The sequence below is a fragment of the Bubalus bubalis genome, chromosome 20 (assembly GCF_019923935.1).
Source record: "Bubalus bubalis isolate 160015118507 breed Murrah chromosome 20, NDDB_SH_1, whole genome shotgun sequence".
Lineage (NCBI taxonomy): Eukaryota > Metazoa > Chordata > Mammalia > Artiodactyla > Bovidae > Bubalus > Bubalus bubalis.
In genome coordinates this window covers 14,271,212-14,286,413 of record NC_059176.1, presented here as the reverse complement: position 1 = coordinate 14,286,413, position 15,202 = coordinate 14,271,212, and the positions used below count along the sequence as shown (strand labels likewise).

The 15,202-nt window shown below is 52.7% G+C and overlaps 2 protein-coding genes across 6 annotated transcripts in view; both read right to left on the bottom strand.

Moving 5' to 3' along the window:
* The window catches only part of GPR68 (G protein-coupled receptor 68), a 37,492-nt gene extending 28,602 nt beyond the window's left edge, over positions 1-8,890 (bottom strand). Inside the window, exon 1 of the mRNA XM_025271279.3 lies at positions 8,764-8,890. The gene's annotated coding sequence lies outside the window, so the exon portion shown is untranslated. The remainder of the gene's footprint in view (positions 1-8,763) is intronic.
* Positions 8,891-12,776: 3,886 nt separating this feature from the next.
* Positions 12,777-15,202, bottom strand: part of CCDC88C (coiled-coil domain containing 88C) — a 143,686-nt gene continuing 141,260 nt past the window's right edge. For all 5 annotated transcript variants that reach the window (XM_044933370.2, XM_044933371.2, XM_006076163.4 and 2 more), the window contains one exon: positions 12,777-15,012. In XM_044933370.2, coding sequence (XP_044789305.2) covers positions 14,020-15,012 — 993 coding nt within the window. In that variant the 3' untranslated portion in view covers positions 12,777-14,019. The remainder of the gene's footprint in view (positions 15,013-15,202) is intronic.

Below are 15,202 nucleotides of genomic sequence, written 5' to 3'. Positions count from 1 at the left end.
TTAGGATTGACTGGTTTGATGTCCTTGTAGTCCAAGGGACTCTCAAGAGTCTTCTCCAACACCAGAGTTCAAAAGCATCAATTATTCAGTGCTCAGCTTTCTTTATGGTCCAACTCTCACATCCATACATGACTACTGGAAAAACCATAGCTTTGACTAGACTGAGCTTTGTTGACAAAATAATGTCTCTGATTTTTTAAGTAGAGGCAATGAAATCCAAACCCAGGCAGGTGAGTCCAGAGCCCTCATCACCACCTGCATCCTATCCCAAGCCACCCCTTTGCTGGCCCCTCAGCATCTTCTGCTCTTTCACATCTGCGCACCTTACCTCCTGTGTCCCTGTCCACTCAGAAGACCTCCTGTCCTGCCTCCTGGACTCTTGCCCCAGTTTTAAGATCGGAAATTCACCTCCCCTATCAGGTCTGCTTGGCTGTCCCAGGCAATTCGTGCTGAGTCCCTCTCCCTGCTCACTTGGCTCCCTTCCCAGCATCCCTTGCACTTCCCATTGGGGTCACTGGCCCACAGCCATCGCTCTGCAGGACCCTCATTCCCTGCCCTGTACCTAGCTGAGAGCAGGGCACTCTGTTCCTGTTTGTGAACCGAGTGTCTGGGACTGGTCGCTGCAGGAGTCCATAGAAGCTCGTGTGGTTGGTGGTCAGATGGATGGTTGGGGGTTAGGGATGGCGGGCAGCTGGAGTGCAGGCAGAGGAGGGATAGAGGCAGTCTGATGGCTCATCTTCTGCTAACTGTTCTGGGGGCTCAAAGTTCCACACTTCGTGACTGAGCTGCTAGGTGAGTCCCTTGAAGGAAATGAACTGTGGGCAGCAGAGCAGGGAGAGGCAAGGCATTTTGCTTTTCCTGTTGGGCACGTGCCCAGCAGGCTCTTCTGCTGGTCCTCATTTTGAAATTCCTTCTTGTGAAATCTTCACAAATGGAGTCTTCTGGATTAACTACACATGCCACAAAAATGCACAGATAAACTTTTTGAAAGATTGCCATACTGAAAGTGGCTGTTAAGAGTTTGGCTTGGAGAGCCAGAGTGCCTGAATTCCAGAGTGTGAATTCTGTCTCTGCACTTGTTAGTAGGGTGACCTTGGACAGATCCCTGGACTCCTCTGTGCTGGGTTCCTGGTGTGTGAAATGGGGACTCAGCTTCAAAAGGAGGTTGAGGTGATTGCATGAGTTAAATCAAGCCCTTAGCTCAGTACCTGGCACATACTAGGGTTCAGTAGATGTTAGGTGTTATTGTTGTTCACTCCAAATACCCTCTTATTTATAGCTGTTATTATGGTCCCTTCCAAATACCCTCTTGGTTCTTACCTTTTGAATACTGTGGTTTTATTCTCTGCCTTTTGCAGATCAGGAAAACAAGTTTCAGTGAATTGCCTAAGGCCACTCAGTTCTGGGTGTCTGAGCCTGGCTGTGAAGCTGCTTCCTGCAGCAATTCCATTATGCCTCATCCTATCCCTCCTGGACAGAAGCAGGGTTTAAAGCCCATCATCAGTTGCTAGGTCGAGGATTCTGACTCTCAGGGGTACAGTGCTTGTGACGTAGAAAGTTTATTGTAAAGTGAATCCTGCGAGGGCTGCCATATTGCCCATTTCCAAGGGTGGGAACACACTGTAATCTATCAGGTGGGGGCGTCTGGAGTGGGGCTGTATGGCAGTACTCGGTGATCCCATCTCCCTGCTTCTCTTTTTCTAGCCTACAGTCTCTGTTTACAGATGTCCAGATATATCTGGAACCTTTCACAGTCTTCAATTAAAACAAACTCCATTTCAACTCACACTTCATTTTTTAGTGTGACAGAACAACATGGTACCTATGTTGTTATTTAGTCGCTCAGTCGTGTCTGACTCTTTGTAACCCCATGGACTATAGCCTGCCAGGCTCCTCTGTCCATAGGGTTTTCCCAGGCAAGAGTAATGGAATGGGTTGCCACTGCCTTCTTCTGGGGATCTTCCCAACCCAGGGATCAAACCTGCCTCTCCTGCATTGGCAGGCAGATTCTTTACCGCTGAGCCACCAGGGGAAGCATTCATGGTACCTATACCGCTTACTTAAAGATCCAGAATAGGCCTGTGGAATAGGGGGATGGGCACCTCTGGCTCTCCCTGAGGAAATGCTAGGTTTGGAGAAGCAAAGAGATTCATTGCACCGCCTGCAGAGTCAGTGGCTTTTGGCTAGACTTTACTGTGTTTCTTGGTGTCAAGATGTCCAGACCTTGGCAGGGTCAGCAGAATTTGTAAACAAAATTTGGCATTGGCCATATATAAACAACAAAGAGCCCATTTAGTTAAAATGAGGCATGTGTTGTTTTCTAGAACCTTTTGGGACCTAGAGAATGGTAAATTATGGCCCATGCTCTTGGAATGCTGATTTGAGATGCTGTGCTAATAACTGTCTTTCTTGCCCACAGAAATCCTCCCCCACAATGGGCTGGGCTCCAGAGATGTGGTCAGAATTTCTCCATAGCTGGCGCAAGTAACGATTATGTCCGTGTCTTCTTTTCCAGTCTCTCGTAGGTTTTTGGTCTTGGCACTGGCGTTTTCCGGTGTCAAGCCCAAGGAGCATGCAGCAGGGACTTAGAAATGGCAGCTGATGAAAGCATGGAATAGCTGGTTGTCTCAGGCTGGAAGTGGATGGAGGACTTTTTATTGGCCCGTGCAGATCCATTCTTCACCCTTCTCCATCCTACTCTACTGATTATATCACAGGGTTCCCTCACTCTCTGGCTTCTCTGTTGGGTTGGGCAAGCGGAAGCACTCACTGGGGTCAGAGGGTCGCCAGAGACTGGGATCAGGGGAGTCGGGGACACTTCAGACTGGCCGCCCCCCCTTTACTGCACTCATCAGCTCCTGTTGGAGTCTCTTTCCTGAGCTGTTCACCCCCTTCCTCCTACAGGTCTGGGGACAGTAACAGCTCCCCAGAGATGCTACCTGGGGTGCTGCACCATCCTGCGTTGTTCCCTTAATCCTCCCCAATCCCTTGAAAACCGTCCCTGAGTCACCCCCTCCCCATTCACCCTGCCAGAGTGGCCTCTTCTTTCTGCCAAGACCCTGGCTGGTACAGATGCAGGTGTTTCTACATGTGTCCTCATGGTGAGCTCATGCTAATGGAAGGATGTGTGCCTATTTAGGAATGTGTATAGACTATTTACCTTAAAAAAAAAAAAAAAAAAAAAACTATACCATTTTTCCAGCTCCTTCTTCCAATTAGCACAGCTGGCCAGCCTCAGAGGAAATCTCTCTTTATCCCCCAAATGACGGGATTGAGTCCCTAACTTCCTCACTTGGCTCCGACACCGGCTCATCTCCGCCCAGGCCTCTTCTTGCAGACTCCCTTGCCCTGTGCTTCCTGTTGCTGGGAGCTTCCTAGCTCCTCCTTCAGGTGGGCAACTTTCCTTTCGAGAAATACTCGTCACTGCGGAATCCAGCAACTCCCAGGACGGTTTCAGGCAACAAGGGGCTGGTTTTTCTGAAAATGATCTTTCCTGGCAGCAACCACACGCCAGCAGGCTTGGACCTGAGTTGATTAATCAGTCGACCAGCCTGATTAACGCCACACTGTTGCTTCTGCTCCCGCTCAGATCATCTGTGGGCGCTCAGACAGAATGTGACTAACCTGGACACCCGAAGGCAGGAAGCTCTGAGCTCAAGTCCAGCTGAAGCATTGGCACACACATCTGGAGAGCTGGGGAACCCGTGTCACCTTCCCAGCTAGGCTGTGGACTCCTGGAGGAGGCCTGCAGGCTGGGCTTGCTCAGGCTGAGTTGGGAGCATCTGAATGTCTGGGTTCAAATCCTAAATCTGTTGTGCTCTGGTTGTTAGAGCTCTGGCAAGTTACTCAGCCTCCCAGAGGTTTCGTTTCTTCTTTAAAATGGGGTTAATAATGAAGGTTGGTGTAAGAATGAAATATAATGGTGCCCTCAAGAAATCTGGTTGACCTAGAAAGTGGGAGTCCAGCCGCGCAGGTGCAAAGGGAACAGGTTACACTGAGAATGGACAAAAGAGGACTTGGCTAACTGAAGTGGGGTGAGACAGGGCAGGCTGGAGTTGACCAGGTTCTTGCTCGTGGAGAATGGGTAAAATCCTGGCTCTTCACACTGGCTGTGTGACCTCGGAAACTTACATGACCTCTCTCTGCCTCAGTTTTCTCATCTGTGAAATGAGGATAATAAAGTACCTCACAGAGTTGTTGTATTAAATGAGTTAATATGAAAAAATCCTTTACAACCATGCTTACCTTTAGTGGGTGCTCAATAAATGTTAGGACACCCTCTTATCCAGTGCCTGTAGAAGGCTTAAGTGTGCCCCTCCGGTTCAGGTTCCACAAACTCTTCCAGACTTACCTGTCTGGAGCCCCTAAAAGGAACCCTTGGGAGCATACTTCAACTTCCCTGGATAAGCTCAGGTGCCTCTGATGGGGGGGTGAGTGTTAGGCTGGGGAGAAAGGGCTGAAATGAGAGAGAACTGGCAAAGAATTTATAGTCTATGTGATGTCTCACCCAGAAAATCTTGGTGAAAATTCTCCCTCAGTTTTGGGCTTCAGACCTTGCCTGGGCTGCTCCCAGGCTGTCGACTCATCTCCTGGGTTGATAATGGTGCCAGAGAAGGTAGCCTCAAAATTAGGAGATGCTCCCTGGAGCCAGACAGCATGGGTTCAAACCCCAGCTCAGCCTCCTGCCAAGTTATTTAACCTTTTAGGGCTTCATCCGTGAAGTGAAGTGGATAAGACTGGCATCTTCCTCACAGAATATTGGGTGATGTGCTCTGAACAGTTCCTGGCCAAGCTTAAATGCTCGGCAAATGTCAGCTATTGTTAATATACCACCACCTGCTGTGTCCTCTGCCTACCAGGGGACAGCTGTTGTAGTAGCCAGAATAAGGGCCTCTTTCGAGGATGCCCAGAACCTATAAATATGTTGCCTTACATGGGGAAGGGGGCTGTGCAGACGTGATAAAGTTAAGGATCTGGAGACGGGGAGGTTATTCTGGGCTATCTGGGTGAGCCCAATGCAATCACAAGGGTGAAAGATGGAAGAAGAACAGGGAGAATGTCAGAGTGGTGCGGGGCAGGAGAGACTGGACCAGCCGTTGTTGGCTTTGAGGATGGGAGCTGGCCAAGAGCTGGGAAATGCAGGCCACTTCTAGAAGGTGAAAAAGGCAGTGGAATGGATTTTCTCCTATAGCCTCCACAATGGAACTCAGCCATGAATCCCATTTCTGACTTCTGGAATTGTTAAGATAATCAGCTCGTGTTGTTGGAAGTCGCTGAGCTTGTGGTTAGTTTGTTACAGCAGCAATGGGCAAGTCTTACAGCTGCCGAGGCAGCTGCATCCTTGAAGGAGGCACCATGTGGAGTGACTCTGTGGTAGTTATTGAGCACCTGTGGCATCACCCCCTTCTTCTCGCCTTCTGGACATGTGGGGAACACACTGGACTCTGGAATTGAACTTCCCCTGGGCATAGGCACTGCCAGGGATGGACTATTAAAAGGCAAGATTGCCTCCTGGGGAAGCAGAGCCCTCAGCAGGGCCTTGAAGGATGGAGCATGCTGAGTTTGATAGGAGGAAGAGAAAGGAAAGGCAAGGCTGGAAGCATCCCAGTGGGATCAAAGTCAAGGAGGTCAACCTACTTATTCATTCATTATTCATTCATCTGTTCATTCACCACCTGTGCTCCAGGCCCTGTGGGGGGTACCTGGATAGAGGAATGAGTCAGACAGACCTGGTGGAAGCCAATACGCCACTGCAATAAAACATGACAAGCCTTACAGCAGGAGAAGACTGGCTTGTAAAGGGGGCATATCTTTGGGCTCTGTGTGATACCCTGCACTCAGCAGGTGCTGACTGATAGGAATTTAGCCATGTAAAGATTGCCATTCCCAGTCCAGTTCTATCCTAATCCATTTTATTACACGAAGCAGAAAGTCTCAGGTGGGTGCCATTATGTCTCAAGCACCACTTTAATTCTTGCTATGCTTCCTACATGGCTCAGTGATGAAGAATCCGCCTGCCAATACAGGAGATGTGGGTTTGATCCCTGGTCAGGAAGATCCCTTGGATAAGGACATGGCAACCCATTCCAGCATTGCCTGGGGAATCCCATGGATAGAGGAGTCTGGAGGGCTACAATCCATGGGTCCAAAGAATCGGACACGACTGAGCAACTAAACAGCAACAACAATCTCCCTTTCTAACCTAGAGAGTCAGCCTCAGGTGTATTCTGCAGGTAACAGGTGCTAATTCAAGTTTAATACCACTGCTTATTTGTTTAATTACCTTCCTTTTGTGGCCAGGGGCACTGATTTTCCACTTCTGGGAGTAGAATACAACTTCTATTGATTTTTTCTTAAATGTAAAGTATAATTTCCCTGGTGGTCTAGTGGCTAAGACTCTGGACTCCCAACGCAGGGAGATAATAGTATAATAGAACCGTGAGTAGAGGGTTCTTTCTCTTGCCCTGGAGTTGACCACTGGGGTCCAGCTGAGGACAAAGAGGCACTAAGTGTCCCTCAGTGATGGATCTGACTCTCCTTCAGAACCTCCCCATCCTAATCCCCACCCCTAACACACGCACACTCAGTACTGGGGAGGGCGGAGTAGGAACTGGGATCAGAGGTGAGCAGTGATTGGCTGTGAGATTCTCCAAAAGTCTCCTAGAGCTGGAGGGTGGGGCTGCCACAGGGAGAGGAGCCCAAGGGATGCTCTGGCAGGGACACGCTAATCTGCTCAGGATGCCTTTTGGGAGAGGAAGAGAAGAAACCTGGAGAGAGACAAGAGGCGGCCCAGTGGACAGTGAGTGGCCTAACGCCCTCCAATCATCATGCAGGGTTGTGTGGCTGAGTGGATGAGGAGGAAAGGAGCTGACATCTCCCAGGAGGACTAACAGTGGGGTGGGAGCCAGGAGCCATGGAGGAGACGGTGCTGCAGCCAAGGCTCCCACATCAGGGATCTGGCCAGCAGGGAGGCCCCAGTGCACCTCTGAAGAACTCTCGTCTTGTGCCCCTGAGGGGGCAGCAGGGCCAGTGCAGGCTGGCCGGTGAGAAGAGATGACCAAGGGCAAGGGGACCTCGGGTGGCAGGCTGCATCATGGGACACAGATGCCTGTCCCTCTCTCTCCTGTCCCCAAGGCACTGAGGGAGCCAGGCCCTGGAGGAGTGGAGAAGGGCGGGAGGCTGTCCTCTCTTTAGAATGTGGGTTCTTAGACCCTCTTTGTCCTCCGCTGGGGACCAGTTGGGGACCCTAGGCATTATTCTGAGGTATCAGGGTTTGGACCCAAGGTAACAAAAAAAGTGATGGACTCTGCCCAAGAAACTATGGAGGAGCACAGGGGAGATCTGAAAATAGAAATGGCAAGTTTCAAGTTTCTATTACTCTGAATAGAGGTTCTGCAGTAACCCAGTCTCCAGAGTAAACTATTCAAAGGAAAACAGCATAAGGGACTTCCCTGGTGGTCCAGTGGCTAAGACACCACACTCCCAGTGCAGGGGGCCCGGGGTTAGGTTCCTGGCCAGGGAACTAGATCCCAAAAGGCGCCACTAAGAGTTCAAATGCCACAACTAAAGATCCTGCATGCTACGACTAGGGAAAAAAACGTTCAAAGGGAAAACATCACGCATATAATAACATGGAACTTGAATGGCTGAGTTTTCGAAACTCTGATTCAGAAGGGAAAACTGGCACTGACACAGCAACTACAGTACTCTGATAACAGCTATGATTGGAGGGTGATGGACAGGAGGAGCCACACTGGGAGCCCAGTGTACAAAAAGCATCTGATCAAGAGGAGGCAGTCAGGGTAGCCCTCCTGGAAGAGGTGTATTCTAAGCTGAAGCCTGCAAGGGGGGACTAGGAGGTATCTTGGGAGTTCTCCCAGTGACTGGTATGCGTGGTGCTGTGGATAAAGAAGGGGCCCTTTGAGTACTGATGGTGGGGATGGGGGCGGTTTCTAATTAGTCCAGGGGTGTATTGCTGGGGGCAGGTGTCCCTTAGTTAGCTTAGTCATCTGGCGCAAGAAGGAGAAGCAAGGTGTCCCTCCCACCAGTCACTTCTTGAATTTGAGTCTGTCTCCCCAGCTAGAGTGTGAGTGGTCTGGGCAGGAACCAGCTCCCTCCACCCGGGGTTACCACTTAGCTGACAGCCAATGTGCTGGACTAGAATGGATGTAAAGATCATCTGAGACAGCTGCAGGAGATGACGCCTCTGAAGCCAGGCACCAGCAGGCGTCACTAGATAGCAGTTGGCCCCTACTCACCTCCCTCTCAGGAAAGCGCCCAGCCTGGGACCGGGTCCTTGGACTCCTCTCCCAGGGCTCAAACCGACCCCCTTCCCGAGCCCCTCCCTCTTAGCTGCAGTTACCCAGGGTCGGGCCATGCCCTAGGGGAGTTGGATAGTGTTAGACTTCGAGATCAGCCTCCAGGGTCCCTGGGCAGGGCAACCCGCTCTGGCCCGCAGCACTCCAAACGCCACCCTCACGGCACGCCCTCTGGGCGGTAGGACCCTGGACCCCCAAAGCACTATCAATTTGGACCCCGGAATGATAAGGACCTCCCTCCTGGCCTTTCTCCTCTCTCCACGCCCCCGGCGGCCCCCCCACCCCCGCCCCCAGGCCTTTGTCGGAGACTGGATTTTGCATTTTCCTTTCCAGGTGGGCGGCGGGAAGTGGGGGTGGGGCACCGGCCTCGCTGAAGGTCGGTGGTCTCCTCGGCCGGGCGGCAGCCGCTGTCCCAACCCTACCCGAGCCATCCGGGCGCACTCACCTCTCTCGGGTCCGGGTGCCGGAGGCCAGGCCGCGGGTCCGTCCCGCCCGGCTGGGCCCGACGCCGGCGGGCGGGAGGGAAGGACTGCCGCGCGGCGGCGGCGAGACCCGGGTCCGGCGGGGGCGTGGTGCGGACAGCTCTGCGGTCGGGCTCCGGCTCCCGCTCGCCCGCGCGCCGCGCCACCACCTGGAGGCGAAGGAGGGGGCGGAGGCTCGCGGCGGCCAGGGCAGGGTGCGGCTTCCTGGAGGGCTCCTCAGGGCCATTGCGCTCCCGTGGGGAACGCGTAGGGGCCCGGGGGCTTCTTCTCCACCTGCTCATTTGGGGTCTCTTGCGGGTAGGGGCAGTGGGGAGCAGGTGGCCCGTTTGCTTCTGCCAGAACTCAGGTTGCGTGTGTCGTGTGACTTGGTGAACTTGACCTCGGTGGGCTGGGCCCCAAAGCCCGAGCTTGGGAAGGGGAGGGCATTTCTGAGCCCTGCCCCAACCCCCACCTCTTCCCTGGTCCCTGCCAGGACCCTCCCTTTCCCCACTCCCCACCCCCGGGTTCCTGCCCAACTTCTTGTTGCCCACTCTGCCCCACTTTACAGATGGAGAGGTACCCCATGCTGTCAACCTCCCCAGGCCCACTCCTCCTGCCCTAGCTCCAGGGAGAAGGGCAAGAAGAGAGAATGGAAGAAACGAGAAGCCGGAGGCAGCCTCCAGACTTGACCCGAGTGGCCTCTGTGTGCCCTTGTGCGGAGGAACACTGCGAGGAATGCTGCTCACACCTGCGTCCCTGCCAGGACGGTCAGCTCTGCACACCAGCTGCTCTGCTCTTTGATGTTCCTCCTTCTTGGCCCATTCTTCTCAGTTGTTCTGTCTCTCCCGTTTTTCAGCCCATCCCTTAAAGGCTCAGTGGTGCCCTGAGCCAACCTGTACTGACTTGTGAGAGCAAGTTAGTGAATTTCCCAGAATTTTCCAAGCCAGTTGTTAAACAGGGCCATCATTAAAAATGAGTTTATGTAAAACTGCGAGTAATTTATGTTAAAAGCCATAGTAATAAACACTCAAAATGTGTCTCTTAATTATTTTACTGTTACCTGTGCTTTTCAGGTTATTTGCACCTGTTTCCATCTGGCATGAATATGTTACAGGGTACACTGCACGTCTCCTTCCGCCTCTGTGGTTAGTAACACCATGGCTGCAGCTTGAAATCGGCCATGGCCAGAGTATTTCTGCCATAGAAATTGGCATGTGTTACCAATCAGGGCTTGATTTATGTCTTCTGCAGTGTCTAGACTCTCTAGACTTGATTGAGAAAGTGATAGGAAAAATGTGAATAGTGCAGATTAAATTTAGAGGTGTATCTTGGGTGAATATAGTATATAGACTATATTTCTTTTATTTTTTAATGTGCTGTGTCTGTAAGCCATCACGGTGTGAGCAGCACAAAAAAACTGAGGAAATTTGGCCAGCATTCAGCAACTCCTACCTGACAGCATTGCTCCTGTCATCAATGAGTGAAGTTCTGATACACATCTTTGGCTTGTTTCACTTTCATCTTACTTGCTAACATAAAACATCAACTGACATTCACATCGGAACTACACTCATTCATCTCTTGCAGGCATAGGCTGGCTATAAATACATAGGCGTGGCAAAATTCAGTGAGAGCATTCTAAGAGAATTCATTGACTGTATGGATTTTATAATAAAAGTTTGTATTTTATATATAGTTTATTTGTAAATTATGTCATAGGCCTTTATATCTGTAAATATGTGCATGTATATGTACATTCCCTCACCCTGGCTGGTTGATAAACATTTTGGCTGGATGTTTAGTGTTGGCTGGTGCTTCCCAAGGTTTGCCTTATGCTTTCTCATTTTCTCACTTTAATGTATTCCACAGAGTAGCCCCTTGTCCCACGAGCATGCGTGCTAAGTCACTTCAGTCATGTCCGATTCTTTGTGACCCTATGGACTGTAGCTCCTCTGTCCATGGGATTCTCCAGGCAAGGGTACTGGAGTGGGTTGCCATGCCCTCCTCCAGGGGATCTTCCCGATCCAGGGATCAAATCTGTGTCTCTTGTATCTCCTGCATTGGCATTTATCTCGTGTCTCCTGCATGTATCACTAGTACCACCTGGGAGGGCCACAGATGATCCCAAGTCTCCCTCCAGGCAGCAGTGGGCATGAAAATCCAGTGTCCATTTTGATATTGCCCAGACACTGGGTCACATGTCTCCCAGGCCAGTGCAGAGAGGATGGGGCCCTGGAGCGCAGAAGCATGATTGGGATGCCCCCCTCAGCAACAAGGCCCAGGGTACCATCCAGAGGACCATCGGCAGGGGCTGGCTGTGTGAGTGAGGTGTGGAGCCAACTGATGGAGTGATGGATAGGGTGTGGGGAGGAGAGGAGGGTGTCAAAAGCTGTCTGGAGGGACGAGATGGGGGAAGGACAGGGAATTGTGTGTTGAGCACTTTGAGTTGGCAGTGTCTTGGGACTTCCCAGCTGAGAACAGATCTGGAGGTTTCCGGCAAGAGGTTGGGGCTGGAGATAATGGAACCTCTGCAAACAGATTGGAATGAAAGCCGTGGATGTGTATGAACTTGTCTGGGGCCAAAGGAGGGAGTGAGAAGAGGGCTGGGTGCCTCTTGAGCTGAGCCCAAGGGCCAACCAAACCACAAAGGCTGGGTGTGGCAGGCGTGGAGGTCATCTGGGGTGAATGTCCTGAGGTGCTATGAGGACTGAGCTGTCTGAGGCTGGCAGACTAGTTGGCAGGCTCCCGCCAATACCCAGGGGCAGGGGTGTGTGTGTGTGTGACCTAGGATGAGAACAGCTGGCTAAGACGAGGACACCAGAGTCCACAAGCTCTCTCAGGTCCAGGATGTGATCCATGAAACATGGGATGTGAAGAGACGAGGGCTCAGGCCCACATCACAGAGGGCTGTGCTCATGTGACAGCGTGGTGTTGCTGGAGGAGCCAGGGAGAGGAGTTGAGGAAGCCTCAGGCCAGGGCTCTGAGAGGCAGTCAGCACCTGGAGTGGCCCAGGGGGCCAGCTCTGAAGAGGTTCAAGACGGAAGAGGTCTGGAAGGTGGAGCCTAGGACTTGGCACACAGGAAGCTTCCCATGAACCTCTGTGGAAGGAATAAGTGAATGAATGACGGGCTGGCAAGTCAGCGCCGAAGAGCCGTACCACAGTGGGGAGAATTGGGAGACAGAGAGTGAAGATTCCAAGGGGTGATTGGCCAGGTGTCAAAACCTGCAAAGGCCACATGGCACGAAGCCCGTAAGGTGGCCACTGTTCATATGCTAGAGGTAGCTCCGCTGAGTGGCCAGATGCACAGATCACAGAGGCTGGGGAAAGAATGGGCAGAGAGATAAGAGGAGACCCTTTGTCTAATTTTATTTTTTGGCCACAACAAGAGGCATGTGGATTCTTAGTTCCCTGAAGAGGGATCAAACCTGCGCCCCCTGCATTGGACACTCAGAGTCTTAACCACTGGACCGCTGGGCAAGTCCTGAGAGGAGATCCTCTTAAAGAAGTCTGGTGAAAAAGGAAAGGAGACACCGAGGCAGCAGCTGGACAGAAATCTACTGGAAGAAAGATTTTGATGTATGGATATTTATACGCCTTCCTTCCTTCTGACTTCCACCAACCCTCTCCCCTGGCCCCACCCCCTCACATCCATTCATCTGATTTAAGCATCTGATCTGAGGCCTCCAAAGGTCTAAATTGCAGGTCTGGTACTTTCTTGTTAGGTAGCTTTGGGAACATCCACAGGACCATTTTAAGCTGAGCTCCTGCCAGACACAAATCCCATAGCGAAATAGGATTCAATTTACACGAAGTTAAAATTCAAGTCTGGAAAAAAATAAAAGCCGTTGTAAAGAGAAAAACCTTGCTCTGTATGTTTTCTGACCTAGTGGCCAAAGGAGCTGTGGATTCCAGTGGCCAGTGCTAAGGCAGGAACCCTGAGCTCCTAGCACCTGGTCAATGATGCCATGATGAATGGTGAGGAAAACTAGGACTCAGTACTGGTCCATGTCCATTTATTACAATCCTGTCCTGTGTTCCAGAATGAATGGCTTTTTAATACACAACCCGAAGCATTGTGAAAAGCGATCTTAACTTCCCATTTCTTTCTCAGTATATCGAATCTAAAGGAAAAAAAAAAAATCACCAGGTTTAGTACATCCCAGAAAAAGCACCTTTACTAAACAACAGGAAACAAAACGTGCCAGGAATCTGACCAAAGAGACGAAGCAGCAGGTGAGATTCCTGATAGGAAAGAATGACTCCCAACGGAACATAAATAGATTCCCCTCAAAGTACATACATTCACACGGGTGTGTACATACATAGGTAATATATTAAAGGAAATTTGGTTTCTACCATGAGAAGTTTACTCAGAAATAATAAATCAACATCTCACCTGAGACAGGGAGGTCGGGGCGCTGCAGCCATGGTATAAATTGAGGTGCACCTCATTGCTGCACACGCCTCCCCACTTTACACTATATACACTTGCTGGGTAGCGGAGACTGGGGCAAGGGTTTCTCCCTGCCCCTCCCGCCAGGACCAGCAGATCCAGTGTTTGTAGAAAAGTGAGCCAGGGAAGGCAGGTGGCTATATGGCCCAGGAGCCCACCCTGCAGAGCCCAGGAGCTGGCTCCAGCGGGGAAGGCAAATGCCCGAAGCCACCTCACCTGCCTGGAGAGCCGCTTCGGCTCTGGGGTGAAGGGAAGCACTCAGGACCCCAACAACGGCATGACAGCAAGCCTGCCTCTGGGGTCCACCCACGGCCTCCAGATTTTTGTAGTTTGGCCAGCGGGGGCTTCTCCTGGGATCAAACGGCTTTCGGGAATAGAGTTTCCAGACCCACCAGGGCTCAGCCCTGGGAACTTGTGTACGTGTATGTGCACATGCCCTAGTACACAGATGCTTCAGTGGAGGTCAGCAAGTTGCAAACAAAAGTGTTCTACAGGGGCGCGCTCAAATAGTGTCTGCTTTGTCACTGCGTTCTGAGTGTCCCCATACCAAAGTGGATTTGTTCAAAAGATACCGGTTGCTGGAGGCTACAGATACAGAAGACAGGTTGTACACCAGCGGGGCGCAACCCTCTCAAGGCTTGGCACAGCATTTTTAGCAACAGAACAGAAGACACGCACAGAAACCCTCTCCTCCTCCTCAAACCCTTTCCTGGCACTGCAGGCAGACAGGGAAAAGGCCATGGTGATCAGCAGGTGCGATCCAGGAGCTGCGGGCCAGGAGCCAGGTCACACACAGCCGTACTCGTACCACACCGTCTGCTGGTCGCCACCCGGCTCGGGGGATGCTGGTGTGCTCTTGGAGCTGCTCCCACGCCCGAAGTCCTCGGGGGTCCGGCTGCCCTGGGGCGCCAGGTCCAGAGACCTGCCTGGGACCTTAGCAGGGAGGCCCTCGCTGTGGCCCTGCCCCGGGACCCCGTCCCCTTCTGAGGGGCTGAGCCCCCCTCGGACGGGGGGGATGGTGGCCAACTCCCCCGGGTGCAGGGGGCCTTGGGGCTTAGTCCTGGGGGCCGGGGCTGCAGCGGGGGAGAAGTGCTGGAGCTGCGAACTGCTGCTGCCACCAGTGGCAATGGCTGGGGACGTGGCGGACTGCTGCAGGGGGGCCGGCCTCTCCTCCTTCGGGGGAGCCAGTGAGAAGCGCCTCAGGTCCAGCGGCCGGCTTCGGGGGCTGGGGCCCTGACAGGAGCCGCCAGCCTTTCCCACAAGCGGGGTCCGCTCACGGGCCAGGCCATGGGAGCCAGGGGCGGTGGAGCTCTGCAGGTTGTGGCTGCCTGGGTCTCTGCCCCCCGAGGCCTCAGGACCCCCCAGCTCCTGTTTGCAGGCCTCTGGCCCACTGGCCCGGAGGAGGTCAGCGGAGGCCAGGCTGAAGGCCCGGTTTAGGGATGCACTCCGGCTGGCAGGCGTGTGGGAAGCGGGGGGCATGGCGGCCTGCCGGGCTCTGCCCAGGGACAGGCTCTGGGGTGGCTGGGCCTGCCTCTGGGGGACACTGGGCATGGCCTCGGCCTCAGCGGCTCTGAAGTTCGGCTTTACATACTGCCCAGGCTTCGGTGGCTTTCCCTCAGAGGTGCAGACAGGCATCTTGACGGTGGGGGCCACAAAGCTGGTGGGCATCTTGGCCCCTTCTTTCCTGAGCAGTGGGCCTGGCTGGCCTCCAGTGGATGGGAGATCACTGGCCTTTCTGAAGTAATCACTCAGCAGGTCATCCCGGCAACTGGGAGCATCCTACAGGGAAGAGAAGAACTGAATGAGTCCAGGGGCTGTGTGACTTGGTGGGGGTGTGTGACTTGGAGGTCCCTCCTCCCACCCAGGATCTCCCCTGGGCTGCCCACACGGCCGGGACTGAAGTTTCTTGTTTGGCCTGTTGAGGGCCTAATGTCCCCACTGCACACACTGTCCTGGTCGGGTGGGGGTC